Source organism: Pteropus vampyrus, unplaced genomic scaffold (genome assembly GCF_000151845.1).
Source record: "Pteropus vampyrus isolate Shadow unplaced genomic scaffold, Pvam_2.0 Scaffold10, whole genome shotgun sequence".
In the NCBI taxonomy this organism is placed as follows: Eukaryota; Metazoa; Chordata; class Mammalia; order Chiroptera; family Pteropodidae; genus Pteropus; species Pteropus vampyrus.
The window spans coordinates 2,675,785-2,690,715 of NW_011888791.1; the positions used below are offsets into that span (position 1 = coordinate 2,675,785).

General features: G+C 43.0%; 1 protein-coding gene across 1 annotated transcript in view; it reads left to right on the forward strand.

The window, feature by feature from the left end:
* Positions 1 to 8,490, forward strand: part of LARP6 (La ribonucleoprotein domain family member 6) — a 22,181-nt gene extending 13,691 nt beyond the window's left edge. Inside the window, exons 2-3 of the mRNA XM_011375854.2 lie at positions 2,719 to 2,929; positions 6,942 to 8,490. Coding sequence (XP_011374156.1) covers positions 2,719 to 2,929; positions 6,942 to 8,009 — 1,279 coding nt within the window. The 3' untranslated portion in view covers positions 8,010 to 8,490. The remainder of the gene's footprint in view (positions 1 to 2,718; positions 2,930 to 6,941) is intronic.
* Positions 8,491 to 14,931: the final 6,441 nt, after the last annotated feature.

Sequence of the window (14,931 nt, forward strand, 5' to 3'; positions counted from 1 at the left end):
CTATTAGATATTGAGTGAGTCAGACTGTCTGCCACAGTTATCTTTTACAGACCTTCTAAAATATTCAGCTTATCCAATGTTTTAGTTGCATTTGACCTGTTATACCTATGGGCTGCCTTAATATATTCCCTTAGTTTAGTTATCATCCTATTTTAAAAAGACTTTTTAAAAACCATATTTTTAAAATTAGCCTCCCAGACCATTTTTTTTTCTTCATAAACATTTGCCTTGGGTCATTAGGTATTTTAAAAACCATTTCCAGACTGTCTACAGGCAAATAACTAAAACTCTTCATTTTAAAAATGAACCAGTGCCTATATTTATTTTTGAATTGAAAAATTATGAGATAGGTTTATTTCTTTTTTTCTCTCTCTTGACAGAATATTTATTTTTTATCTTCATTTTGATTCTTCCACAATCACTTTTTTGAGGGGTGGTTTAGAGTCAGTGAAAATTTTGCTGGAATTGAAGAGCATATTTGGATGTGCCTTTTCCAGGTTTAAACTATCACAATAAATGTTTACAATACTTTTACTTTTGAACCTTACCCTTTTTCTTTTATGGGTTGATTATTTTACTTAAGAGCTTAATCCTGATCCCAGGGAAATGTTAACTGTTTGCTTCTTTATAAAGGACACATAGTATACATGCAAACATACCTACTTTTTTGTACTGAAGACTCCTTTTAAAACAATTTTTAAATTGTGGTAAAATATACATAACAAAAAATTTGTCATCCGTTTTTAAGTTTACAGTTCAGTGGCATGAGGACATTCATATTATTGTGTGACCATCATCACCATCCATCTCTAGAACTTTTTCATCTTTCCTACCTGAAACTCCATACTCGTTATTTAATAACTCCCCGTTCACCCCTCCCCCACCCTATTAACCAGCACTTAACTTTCCGTCTCCGTGAATTTGACTATTCTAGAGACCTCATGTAAATGGAATTACACATTATTTGCCCTTTTCTGACTGGCTTATTTCACTTAGCATAATGTCCTCAAGTATCCATGTTGTAGCATGGGTCAGAATTTTCTTTTTGAGGCTGAAATATATTTCACTGTATGTATATACCTCATCCTGTTTATCCATTCATCCATCGATGGACTCTTGAGTTGCTTTTGTGCTTTGCCTATTGAGAATAATGCTGCTGTGAACCTTCTGAGCCCTCTTGGGAGCCAGGCAACAGAGCAGAAGCACACTGATGCTTTAGGTGGACTGGGTATGGGCGTTGTCCAAGGAGCTGCTCTCTCTGCTCAGAACATGTTAATGAAAGCTCTGGGTCTGGTGGTCATTTATTAGACATCAAGCTGCCACTAGAAAAACAGTTATTTTTTTTCTGAAAGTAATTTTAAACCAATTCATTTTTTAAAAAATAATATATATAGTACTTGTATAATATGTACTTTAACTTGGTAATTGAATATACAAAAGAGAACGCGCCTTTGATAACTTCTAATAATGGTATCCATTATGACGTGGATAATCACAAATTCCCTAAATATTTATGGTTTTAAAATTTTTATAATCTCTTTGTGTTAGATTGGCCCTCTTAAAGAAGCTTTGCCCAGGATTTCTTTGGCTTGTTCTCATGTCCTAATATTCTCAGGGAGGGGAAGTCCATCTTAGTGGAGCTGCTGGTGGGTGTGGGTTTCATTCAGAAGGCCCCTTAATGGGAATGTGTCCAGATTCCATGGCAGGGTCCCAGCAAAACCTGGAAGGTATTATGTGTGCCGGCTGTGGAGATGGAAAATTTGAGTTTGAACCAGATCTGCTTCTTACAAGTGAGCAAATAAATGTATCTGTCATTTACTGAGCTCTAAGGGAATGCAAGGCACTTTTCTGGATACTGTATGTATTCATTTAATCTTCACAATAATCCTATCAAGAGAGTGACTATCATGATTCTCAATTTACAGATAATGGAACTGAGATGTGGCAGTGGAGTTCCTTGCCTAACTTGACTCAGTTAATAAATAAATGGTGGTGTCAGAATTCAAACCCAAGCAGCCTAACTCTAGAATTGGGACTTTGTTCTTCTAAACTCTCTTCTGGAAATTGAGATTTGCAGGATGGAGTGAGGAGGAAAATATAAGTGTATCTGAAAAACAACCTGTCAATGGTAGAGCAGCACATAAATGTTTGTAGAGGGTGTTGTTATTTTAATAATCCTCCCTCCTTGTTAAAACAAAAGCTCAATTTCTTAGCTTGTTGGAGGCAAAATCTATCCCCTGTGTCCATAAGATCAACCCCTCTGAGAAGTCCAGTTCAGGTATGACCCAGTGCAGTTTACTAGGGCCACTGTAACAAAGTACCCCAAACCGAAGGGCCTAGAAATGTATTGCCTCAAAGTTCTAGAGGGCTGAAGTCTGAAATCAAGGTGTCAGCAGGAGCGTGCTCCCTCTCAAGGTGCTAGGAGAAGATCTGTCCTCAGCCTCTCCCTTAACTTCTGGTGGTTTGCTGGCAATTTTTGATGTTCCTTGACGTCTGCATCACCCCATCTCTGCCTTCACCTTCACATGTGTGTCTACAGATTTCCCCTTTCAAAGACACTAGTCATACTGGATTAGTGACCTCACTTTAACTAATGACATCTGTAAGACTCTTTTTCCGAAGGAGGTCACGTTTTTTGGGGTGGGACTTCAACATATATATTCTAGCCAGAAGAAAACAATTCAGCTTATAACACCCAGTGTCTCCTTCTGGTCTTAGTGGTGCCACAACAAGTGGGGGTGAGAATGAGCGTGAGGACCTGGAACAGGAGTGGAAGCCCCCGGACGAGGAGTTAATCAAGAAACTAGTGGATCAGATCGAATTCTACTTCTCTGATGAAAACCTGGAGAAGGACGCCTTTCTGCTAAAGCATGTGAGGAGGAACAAGCTGGGATATGTGAGCGTCAAGCTACTCACATCCTTCAAAAAGGTGAGGCTTCGTTCTCAGAAGCTGCCTCAAGGATTTCAAGAGTGTTTTGGGTTATAGGTCTAAATAACTTTTACTCCCTTGAAATGTAATGACTAATATTTTTATTTCCTCTGAGGCCTGAAAATAAGATAAATGATCAAGAGAAGGGACTTAGGGTTCTTTTTAGGAATGCTCTCCCACACTATTAAAAGGGTCCTGGGTGTTGGCACAGGTCTCGGCCGAAATAACATTGCTTATTTTTAGTAGAGTTCTGGCACTCTTGCCAGGCAGGTGAGTGGCCAGAAGGATTCTGTGCCTGGACAAAGGGACTCAATGGCCTTGCAAGACACCTATCAGGCCTAGAATTACATGAAATCTAATCTTTTCATTTGTCAAGTTGAATAAATAAGAGGAGGAAGGAATACTTACTACCCTGGGAGATGAGTCTTCTCCAAGACTCCAACAAAAAAGCCTTTGTTTTACAGTGCGATACCACCCCCCTCATCTATAGTTGGACATGTGGGATATCTAATGACTGCAGCCGTCTGGGCAGCAGACCACATGTCCCTGCTGTGTACACATCCAGCAACTGGACTGTGTTTGCCCTGCTTCTCGAAGAGCTGACGGACCAGTTGGCGTAAGAACTCTGTGTCTCTCTTGGGGGAAGTGTGTTTACTAGAATGGAAAAGCACTACGTGGCCTGTTGTATAACAAGATGTGTAACAAGTGGGTCCTGGCCAAGTTGCCTGCGCCCTTGTCAGGGAGCACTGAGGAGCCCTTTTCCGTCAGAGCTCTTCTCTGCCTCCCCTCCTGGTATTCTCTGCCCTCTTCTGTTGCTTTCTTTCCTTTATTTATTCATTAAACATATTCATCCTCTATGCCGAGTACTGCATTAGGCACAGGATATACAAAATAAATTTGGCATTCCCCCTGTCCTTGCAAAGGCCAGTGAAGGAGAGCGATCAGTGAAGGATTACAGTACCACAAAAGAAAGAGCATAGGTTCTGTTGGGGACAGGTCGATCAGAGCAACTAACTCTGCCTGGAGAATTGAGAAGTCTTCCCAGAAGCTGTGACATTGAAGTAGGGTGTTGGAGGATGAGTAGGAGTTTTCAAGGTATAGGAGAAGAGAAGGGACATTTTATGTTGTGAAATGAAAAACTCACTCTTCCTCCTGTGTTTCTCCTTTACTCTCACACTACTGCTGTAGTCACACTTCTGACACCAGATATGAGGGAGAGGGTTCCCACACCAAGCAATTCTGTGACACCAGCTGAGTGTCCTACAATTCCGACACTGTCTACCTAGAGAGAGCATCACATTCTAGAAGTTAAGGGCTCAGTCCGATGAGACTGCCGCCCACTTCAGCTGCCAATTTCAAGTTGTAGGTCTCCAGGTTACCCACAACTGTCCATCTTGGCTACAGATCAGAGGTGCATGTGACCTCTTCCCCTTGGATTCAATTACTTGCTAGAATAGCTCCCAGAACTCAGGGAAACACTTACTTACATTTACAAGTTTATTAAAGGACATGATTAAGGATACAGAAGAATAGCCAGATGAAAAGATACATAGTATGAGATTTGTAAGAGTCCTAGGCACAGGAACTTCTCTCCTAGTGGAGTTGGGGTGCATCACGCTCCAGGTAGTTGGATGTGTTCACCCAACTTGAAGTTCTCCAAACTCTGCTACTGGGATTTTGCGGAGACTTCTTCATGTAAACATGATCAATTATTAACTCCATTTCCAGTTTCTCTTCCTCTCTGAAGGATGTGTATGTGTCTGCATGTGCATGTGTGTGTGTGTGTGTGTGTGTGTGTGTATGTATTTTTTTGTGTGTGGTGGGGGCTGAAATCCCAAGCTTCTAATCGTGGCTTGGTCTTTCTGGTGACCAGCTCCCATTCAGAAGCCATCCAGGAGAACACGGAGAGTCACTTCATTAGAATAAAAAATACTCCTAGTGCTCTTATCCCTTAGGAAGTTACAAAGGTTTCAGGAGCATAGTGACAGGAAGTGGGATGGAGACCAAATATATATATTTCTTGTTATAAATCACAATATCACACATGTGCAGAGAACAGTAGTGGGCCTTCACATGTAGTGTTTGAGGGACACTCAAAATGAAGCAGCCAATGGACTCACCCTACACATTTCTCTTACATTTTTCCTCCCCAGGGACTCTAAGAGTCAGCCCAATTTTCTTTCCTTTTTAAATTGCCACTACTTAGGAGTGGTCTTCTCTGTTGAAAACTAACCGCAGAGTGGACTCAGATGCCCCAACACCTCCAAAATGAGAGCAAAGGCCCTTTTCCTTTTACAGGGTTTCCTGCTAATCGTAATAGAAAACCTATATGACAAAGGTAACAAACAGGGAAATTACAAAGTTTCTGAAAATCTCACCAAGTTCTTCTAGTAACTGTACAAAGCCCACTCCTTCTAAAGGCTCACAGACACAGGCCTAGGATGTTCAGACTGTGACTGAGATTGCCCTGTGGACCTTGCTCCTGGCTCTGGAGGGGTGTTGGGTTCTTGCCAGAGCCTGCTTCTCTCTCAACTGGATGTGGTTATCTGGCAGTTTCTCCAGCCCTCTGAGTAAGACAGCACTGGCCTCCTCCCAGGTGCCCTTTGCTCGGGCTTCAAGCTCAGGCGGTGGCTTCTCCTTCTTTCCTGAGGGCTCCTTCCCTAAGGGGTTTTGTTCTAGCCCCAAGGGAGCCACTGCTTGGCTTTTCCACAGCCTGGCACCAACCTGCAGTAATCATCTTCACCCTTTCTGGATCCCTAATTGATTCCATCCACCTGAAGTCTGACCCTTTGCCTGTCCTGCTTTTCTCTGCCCTTAGTGTGTGTCATGGTGATCAGCCTATTGAGTCTGTGTGTGGGTTCCAATACTCTAAGCCCAAGTGTGGGCCATTTCACCTGGAGGCCACAGGCTAGAGTGGACAGTGCTCTCTTTCCAGGAGCCTTCCTGTACTACCGATATTTCCGCCAAGGTACCCTCCTCCCCATGCTGCCCTGTCAGGGAGCCCTCCCTTCTTGAGTCCCAGGAAACTGCTGTTTTGGTCTCAGGGTTCCTCTGCAGAGCAGCTGATTTGGCCTGGCCTCAGAGGATTTGGGGCGATCTCGCCATTCCTGGCTCATGCTGCCCACTCCACCCACCTCCACAGTTTTTGGGGGGTGACTCATTCTCCCTGGCATTCCCTTTGCTGGAAGTGGCCTCTTGAAAATTACTGTTTTACGATATAAATATAGCTTTCACATACTGCAACATTGATACGCACAATTTCCACTAAGGGAGGAGGGGGACAATTTCATCCTCCGCGAGGCCAAAGTTGGGTTTAATTTCAAGTTGAAACAGTCCACGTTATTTCCAGGAGGTAGTATAATGAAATATGAAAGGTCTTTTGGAACTTTCTTTGTATCAAATGCAGAACTGCAGAAATACAACTTCAGAAAAGCATTTGAATGTTAAAATCTCTCAGTCCTATCACAATGAGAAAATGTAATATTTGCACCTAATATTTATTGAGTACTCACTGTGAGCTGGATACCGTAATAAGTTTTATAGATATATATAACGGGTGTCTGGATGTAGACATGTATATATTTATTCATTTAATTTTCACAGCAGCCCTATGAGGTAGGCACTGTTAACATCTCCAGTTTACCGGTGAGGAAGGTGAGGCGCTGAGAGGTTAAATAACTCTTCAGGTCTCACTGCCAGTCGGAGGTGAGCTATACATTTGTGAATTCAGTAGCCTTGTTCCAGAGCCTGCAGGTTTAACCCCTAAACTTGTGGAAGGTAGAATATTTCCATCACCATGAAAAATTATATTAGACAGCACTGCCCTAAACTATGCTGCCTCACTTGATGTCATAGAAAGTGCATTCGTTCACTTGTTCACTAGATTTTTAAGTGCCTCCCACATTGGGTATGATTCTATACACCAGGGTTCCAGGGATAAGGAAAGGAAGGATGGCGAGTGCGGAGGACATGGGGTGACAAGGACCTTTCAGATTTGCTTTGTGTTCTTCAGGTGAAACACCTTACACGGGATTGGAGGACCACAGCATATGCCTTGAAGCACTCAGTGACCCTCGAGTTGAATGAGGACCACCGGAAGGTGAGGAGAACCACCCCTGTCCCGCTCTTCCCCAACGAGAACCTCCCCAGCAAGATGCTCCTGGTCTACGATCTCTACCTGTCCCCCAAATTATGGGATCTGGGCACCTCCCAGAAGAATGGCAGGGTGCAGGAGAAGGTGATGGAACACCTGCTCAAGCTCTTCGGAACCTTTGGTGTCATCTCCTCAGTGAGGATCCTCAAGCCTGGGAGAGAGCTGCCCCCTGATATCCGGAGGATCAGCAGCCGATACAGCCAGGTAGGGGCTCAAGAGTGTGCCATTGTGGAGTTTGAGGAGGTAGAAGCAGCCATCAAAGCCCATGAGTTCATGATCACAGAGTCTCAGGGCAAGGAGAACATGAAAGCTGTCCTGATCGGTATGAAGCCACCCAAAAAGAAACCTCCCAAAGACAGGAACCAGGATGAGGAGCCCAGTGTGAGCATCCATCTGAACAAGTCCCTGAACAAGAGAGTCGAGGAGCTTCAATACATGGGTGACGAATCTTCCGCTAACAGCTCCTCTGACCCCGAGAGCAATCCCACATCCCCTATGGCTGGCCGGCGGCATGTGGTCACCAGCAAGCTCAGCCCTTCTGGCCACCAGAATCTTTTTCTGAGCCCAAATGCCTCCCCGTGCTCGAGTCCTTGGAGCAGCCCCTTGGCTCAGCGCAAAGGTGTTTCCAGAAAATCCCCGCTGGCCGAGGAAGGCAGGCTGAACTCTAGCACCAGTCCTGAGATCTTTCGCAAGTGCATGGATTATTCCTCCGACAGCAGCGTCACTCCCTCCGGTAGCCCCTGGGTTCGGAGGCGCCGCCAAGCCGAGATGGGGACACAGGAGAAGAGCCCCAGAGTGAGTCCCCTGCTCTCTCGGAAGATGCAGACTGCAGATGGCTTACCTGTGGGGGTGCTACGGTTGCCCAGAGGCCCTGACAACACCAGAGGGTTCCATGGTGGGCACGAGAGGAGCAGAGCCCATGTGTAAATACTTTCTATTTTTAATACCAGCTCCATCGAAAACCACCTCTGTTTTCAAGCTTCTGACAAACACCTGGCATGATATAAAATGAAATTAAGTCCCCTTTGAAAGATTTTGTACACATGTAGACCTCTTAATTTATATATTTGTAATGTATGTAGATTGTCTGGTACGCTCTGGCTTTAAGACCAAACACCCGGTCCTCCTAGCATGACCGTTGTTTTGCTGCTGCCCAACGTGCGTGAATGTCATGGCTCCGTACGGCTATGGGACAGAGGCTCCCCAGGGAAGGCCTGGCAGTGAGTCTCTTCTTTGGGGCAGGGTTTTTCCCTGTGGTGACTGAGCTGTCCTCGGTTGGCCATGCAGGGGCTTCCTGAGAACCCAGAGGAGTTCTGTTGTCCAATGGCAACTAGTTAAGCCGGTAGCATGGTTGCTTCTAGAACCAAATGTATGTTTCCTGTCAAGTGAATAAATAATAAAACACCCAGCTGGGAGTGCTGCCTCTGAAGTCATAGACTGTGACTGTGCCTGACAAAAGTCTGCCTGTCTGACAAGGCTGTGGTTAGTGTGTCATGAGGCCCTGAAGAGCTTAACAGAGACACAGTTCTTGAATGTGCCCCGGGGCAGCCCCGGGCTCTCCCTGGGGCTCCTAGAAGCCTGGGAGGTTGGCAGAGTTTGTGCAGACTTTAGAGCACCTCGGCTCTCGGCTCTCGTCACAATGAATCCTACCCAGCAAAGGCAGCTCAGTACAGACCAAGGCCTCTAGATGTGGTTGGTCCCCTGACTAGCAGCATGGACATCACCTGGGAACTTGTTAGAGATGCAAATTCTCAGGCCCTGCCTCAGACCTGCTGAATCAAAAACTGAGAGAGGGGCCTGGAATCTGGATTTTAACAAGCCTTCTGGTGATCCCGATGCATGCCGGAATTTGGGAACCGCTGTTACGGACGAAGGTGTAGGACTGGAGGTCAGACAGTGTGACTCCCCCCAACCAACCCCCACTTACTTGTTTTGTGAGCTTAGGACGGTACTTACTAGTCCCCCTCAGCCTTGTTGTGTCCCTACTAAGTGCTTTGTCATGATGTCAGTGTCTGAAATACAGTTGGCCCTCCATAAATGGTACCTCATTTTCCGTAGGTTAATGTCCACTATCACTATGCCTTGGTGTCACAGAAAGAGCGCTGAGTGAGATTATAGTGTTGGCGTACCCACTTGCTATTTGGGGGGATTTTAATTCCACATTTAATGGAATTTGTTAATAATTATTGAATTATTAGATGCCAGAGACTATGCTAAGGGTTTTCCATGCATTATCTCATTTGATTCTCCTAATAAGCACATGGGAAGGGTTCAGATATTATATCTGTTTTTTGCCTGAAGAAACAGACTTTATGTGGGTAAATAACTGACTCGTCCAAGGTTTAATGCCTAGGTGGTGGAGCTGGCTCGAACCTAGCAATCTGGCACTGGAGCCCACACTCTTAACCACCAACTGGTACTCAGCATCTCTGAATCTCACCATCAACGTTCAACAACAAAAAAAAGCAACCACAAAAGGTGATAATATTTTTTCAGCACCTCCTATGTGCTAGACATTTTACTAGACACATTCTTCCAGTCATCCAATCAGTGCCCCCTACAAGGTATTATTACATCAGTTTTACTCATGAGACAGCTGAGGTAGGATAATAATACCTCAAGCCATTGTGAAAACAGAAAAAGATAATGTATTTTAAATCATCCAGCTCTAAACAAATTAGCAGGTGATTATTATCTGGTTAGTAAGATAGTGTGTCCCTTTGAAGATACAGAAAAATTCCTGTTTACTGCTAAATGCCTCCAGCAATTACTGGGCTCTCCCATTTCCACCACTATTAGCTGTAGGGGGACCAATGGCCTATGTCTGGACCCCAGGCCGCCAGCCTCCTGACTGTGAGCAGTGCCACTGTCCCGCTCCAGGCCTCTCCCTGTGCTTCTCTTTCTGACTACTCCCACTTGCCAGCTGCCTGATTCTTCCCCTCAGCCAGCTCACCTGCTCCTGAGCCACAGGGCCATCTGGGCTTTGCCAGCTCTTGGCCTGGTTACATTCAGGCTCTTCCATCCTCTATGCTCTGGCACACAAGCTGCAGGTCTATTTTTAGATTCACTCCAGTGGATTGTAATTTCTTTGAAAAATACCTACATTGTCTTCTTTCTGTGTAAATACAGATGAACGTGGCCTTCTGTCTGTACTATTGCCCTGTATGGCCTTATGAAAGAACCCTGAATCTGGGGTCAGCAGATCTGGGTTCTAGTCATAGTTTTTCTGGTAAGCGATTGACCTTGAGCAAATCATTTCTCTTTCTGATTCACAGTTTCCTCATCCAACCAGTGGATAACAATAAGATGCTTTTTAAATAAGGCCATGTTATGTGCAAATTCTTTATGAACTGGAAAGTATTTTGTAGATATTAGTCATTACCCTACTTCCTGATCATCTTTAAAGACGAACTCTCCTTCTGGTGCTTAACCCCAGCCTCACATTAGAATTACCTAGAGAACTTCTCAAAACTGCCTGTGCCTACCCCAAGATAGTCTGATTTAATTAGTTCTGGGTGAGGCCTGGTCATCAGTTTTTAAAACTCCCTGGGACATTCGAATAGGCAGGCAGTAGGCAGAGCACTGATCATTAGAATGAGGGGGACACTTGAAACAACTTAGAGAGCCTCCTTTTTCCAGGCTTGGCCTTGGTCTCTCTTGCAGACCTCCATGCAGCCCAGACACCCTGAGTACCTTGCTGATACACCTGACCTTTCTAAAGCTTTGGCCAAAACTTCAGCAGGGACATGGGCTTCCTGTTTGTTAGCATAGCAGGCCTTTCTTGAGTAGCTTGAGCATGACACTCAGCCAACAGTATTTTTACAGATGTTTCTTTTCTTTTCTTTTAATGAAAACCAGCTCCCTCTCCACACTGGGACCCGAAGCCTGCTGGACATCTCCACTTGAGGTGCTGGCAGAACATTCAAACCCTATACACATCCAAAAATACTACCTAGTCTGCCCACATCCAAACCTGCCTTCCACACACGCATTCACACCCACTCCTCCTGACTTACTATCTCAGGCAGGGAAATCACCATCTTCCGTGTCCCCCAGACTAGAAAAGAGACTGTGTGGCATATGTGAAGAACACAGATTTAGAGTTTGACAGCCTGGGTTCAAATCCTTGTGACCTATGACAAATGACTTAGCCTCTCTGTGCCTCAGTTTTCATAAAAGGTGGACGATAATATTTCCATTTCATCTGACTTATCAGAATTGAATGAGTTAATACCTGTAAAATGCTTAGTAATTTGCACATGGTAAACAAATAATTTGAGCATCTCATATTTATACCTTCTTCTTCACCATTTTCCACATTCAATGAACAATTCGGAACTGTTGGTTCTAGACTTGGAATGTTTCTTACGTGCTTTCTCCCCAAATGCTTACTTATATCTTTATTCCTTCCTCCTAAGGCCTTCCTGTCACCAATCCTCTTAGCACCTAACCCTTCTTACTAGAGTTCTGTTCGCATAACTTCCCTAATTAAAAAAAAAAAAAATTGCCAGCTGCCCCTTCCCTAAGCTTAAAATAAGGGGCAAATATCCCCAATCCCCTGTCGTGCTGTGGGTCTTGGCAGGAAGGCCCTTTGAACATTAGCTCGGTTGATCCAGAAACGTGTCATGTCTGTGTCTCATTTACCATTGCATCACTCCAGGGTGTGGCTGGGTTGAAAAAGGCTTTTCTTGGTTTCTGCCACACGGGACTGAAACACATGAGAAAGTACTTGTTGAAGACACATTGGTCACCAATTATTTATAACTACTTTCCCTAAAATGTGAACTCGCTTTTTCCAGTGGTATTCGGCTGCATGTTCTATCCTTGTGAGTTGTAAACAAGATGTAAAAGCACCTAGAAACTAACGCCACACTCTACAGGGGAAAAGATTGAAACAGTAGAGAGTGTCAACTTCATGTCCCCAGTGCGGCCTTTGATCCTGGTGAGTGTCCATTCCCTTCAAGGAAATGTGATCCTGTAGGCTTCAGCCTGAGTACTCCACCCACATGAAGCATCCCTCAGGATGATGGGCATGTTGATGGATCAATCCTTTTGATGCTGCCAATGGAGTGGGGTCCATGCCTCTGGGAGCTGGAATAAATGGGACAGTGAGGTTGTGTCTGGAGTGTGTATGCAGCCCAATGGGTGAACCGAGCGACTTTAACTTGGACTAATTTCTAGATGAGCAGCTGTTTGCACCACACGCCTGATTTGGAATCAGCTATGGGAGGAGTAGAATCAAGTGAGACAGGTATCTTGTGACTGTACAGAGACATCTAATTAAATTCCACAAGCATTTTATATTGTGAGTAAAAGAAACAGCAGGTTGAAGTGCTTTGGATGAGAGATGAATCCTAAGTGATTCTTGCCTTTATCTGTAACTGGAATGTGCAGTAGGTTCAGGCCTGCTTTCTCAACACTGTGGTTATATATAGCTAACCCATCTTCAAAGATGAATTTGGGAAGGTCAATTCGTTATGGCTTTTCAGAATGGCACCCCTGGAGGCAAATTCCTCCCATGGGTTTGCTCTCTCTCTCTCAGCACCCTCTAGTGTCCAAACCGAGACATATCTAAATGAATCATAATCCTGCAGAGTCCAGTTTATGCTTTCCCACCACTGGGGAATACGAAAACCCCTTGTTTAAATTCCAGCTTAGCTATTTGACAAACTATGAAGCCTGTCTCAACTCTCTAAGCTTCAGTTTCCTTATCTGTGAAATGAGAATGATAGCACCTACAATATCAGTGTTCTCATAAGGATTAAAGGTGATAATATATGGAAGTTAATTCACACCATTCTAGCTTAAAGAAATTGCTCCAAAAAACATATCATCACTAAAACTCAGCCATAAACTCATTTTAAGTAAGAAGAATGAGAAAGACTTATCTAGAGCACTAATCACTTTGCATTCTAGTCAATTGTTTATGCACCATTTCTTTGCTGGATTATGAACCATGAGGCAAGGACCATGAAACTCACAGCATTTAATTAAGTCTGGCCCATGGCGTGGAGTTCAGGAAGTATTTGCTGAATGGATACTGAATAAAAACTTGTTTTCCTCAGCTTTAAAAATATTGCAGTGTAATATAAATTTAATGTTTCCAAACATCCAAGCAGACCCTCTTACAGGCCACATAGATTCCAAGGGCTCTACAATTCAGCACTGTTTGACAGCTCCTTGTCCTGAAACCCTTTGGCTCTGGAATGCACCTTGGAGTGTCTGCATGTCCCATCTAAGGTATGGAAGAGCATATTCTGCATTATTAAGTCTAGGATGGAGACTCCTGAATTCGGAACCTCTGAAGAAACAGAGAAGGAGTGTGAGTACCTACGACAGATGAAAGGAGCTTAGGAATGGAAGCCAAGTCAGGACCAAGAGGCCACTGAAGCTGCCTCTTCTGTTTGTAAAATGAGATCCCTTCCTAAAGTACCTGGAACACACCCAAGGAAGTGCCCAGATGGATTCAATTACACAAATGTACTTGAGTCTCTAATATGTCATATCAGGTGGTCATAGGTAGACTTTAGAGAAAGAAAAAAATTATTATAAACATGAACATTTTCTCTATCCAAAAATTATTCTTCTAATACTACAAGTCCACAAACCCACAACAGAGAAAATAAATGAGACACAAGAAAATTCATCCTGTTTTTAAACACAAGAAATATCATGTGAGAAATTTCAACTGTGTTTTTACTTTTAAGGAGCTAAATTTTGTAACAGAAAATTGCTTATGCTGAGTTGTACAGCCTCTTCAAAGATGGAGAAGCTGACTTTGACACTGAGAATTGATTAGAAGCTGGTAATTGCAGATTTATAGAGTGCAACATCTGTTCTTTGTTTAGCATAGCTTTACAACAATTTAAGGAAGATCGAGTCTATAAAACTCTAAAGTACTTTGAAACTAACAACTTCAAAGGGAAACATAACAGTAGGTCAAACGAAAGTTCTAGGCTTTGTAGTCTTTACAGACTGGCAAATAACCAGATTTTGAGGCTATGAAATGATTGCGAAGGGCTCCTGGAGGGTATTTATAAAGTCTCTGCATCTATCAAAATCTTGCTGATCATCTGAGCAAAAAAGAGCTGGGACACCTATGTGAAGAGCTGGGATCCCTTTGAGACAAAAAGTGAGACTGTACTAAAATCTTATTCTTTAAATGATATAAAAAATAAAATATATATCAACTACAACATATAACCTGTTTGAGGAATCATATTAGATGTAAAATACTAATAAAGTTCATTGCTTTTGACTGTTTTAATTGCTGAGAATAAAGGAGTAAACAAGACCCAGGTATATTCTGTTCTCATGGTGTTCATATTCTTCTGGGAGGAGACAGGCAATACAGCAATAAACAAGATAATTTCAGATACTAATTTAGAAAAAAACGAAACAATGTAATGCAGTCGAAATGACAGCAAGTGGGGGTGAAAGTTATTTTATTTATTTTTAATTTTATAATGAAAAATTTCAAGCAAATACAAATGTAGAGAGTATAAGAAACTCTATTATGTTCCCCAGATTCAACAATTATCAATTTTTCCCACATTGACTTCATTTGGAGTTTTTCCTTCCTTCCTTCCTTCCTTCCTTCCTTCCTTCCTTCCTTCCTTCCTTCCTTCTCCAACTCCTCTTTTTTTTTTCCTAAAAAAATTTTTAGGGTAAATCTTCTGGACTTTATTGCTAAAATATTTAAAAAGAGATCCTACACTTCATTCAATTCACCCCTATATACTTCAGTATGCATCTCTAATAATTAAGGGCCAGTTAAGTTTTTCTAAAACTTTTGCTTAAATTTATAATTCATAAAAATTATAAAATTATAGCTTATATAACAATATAA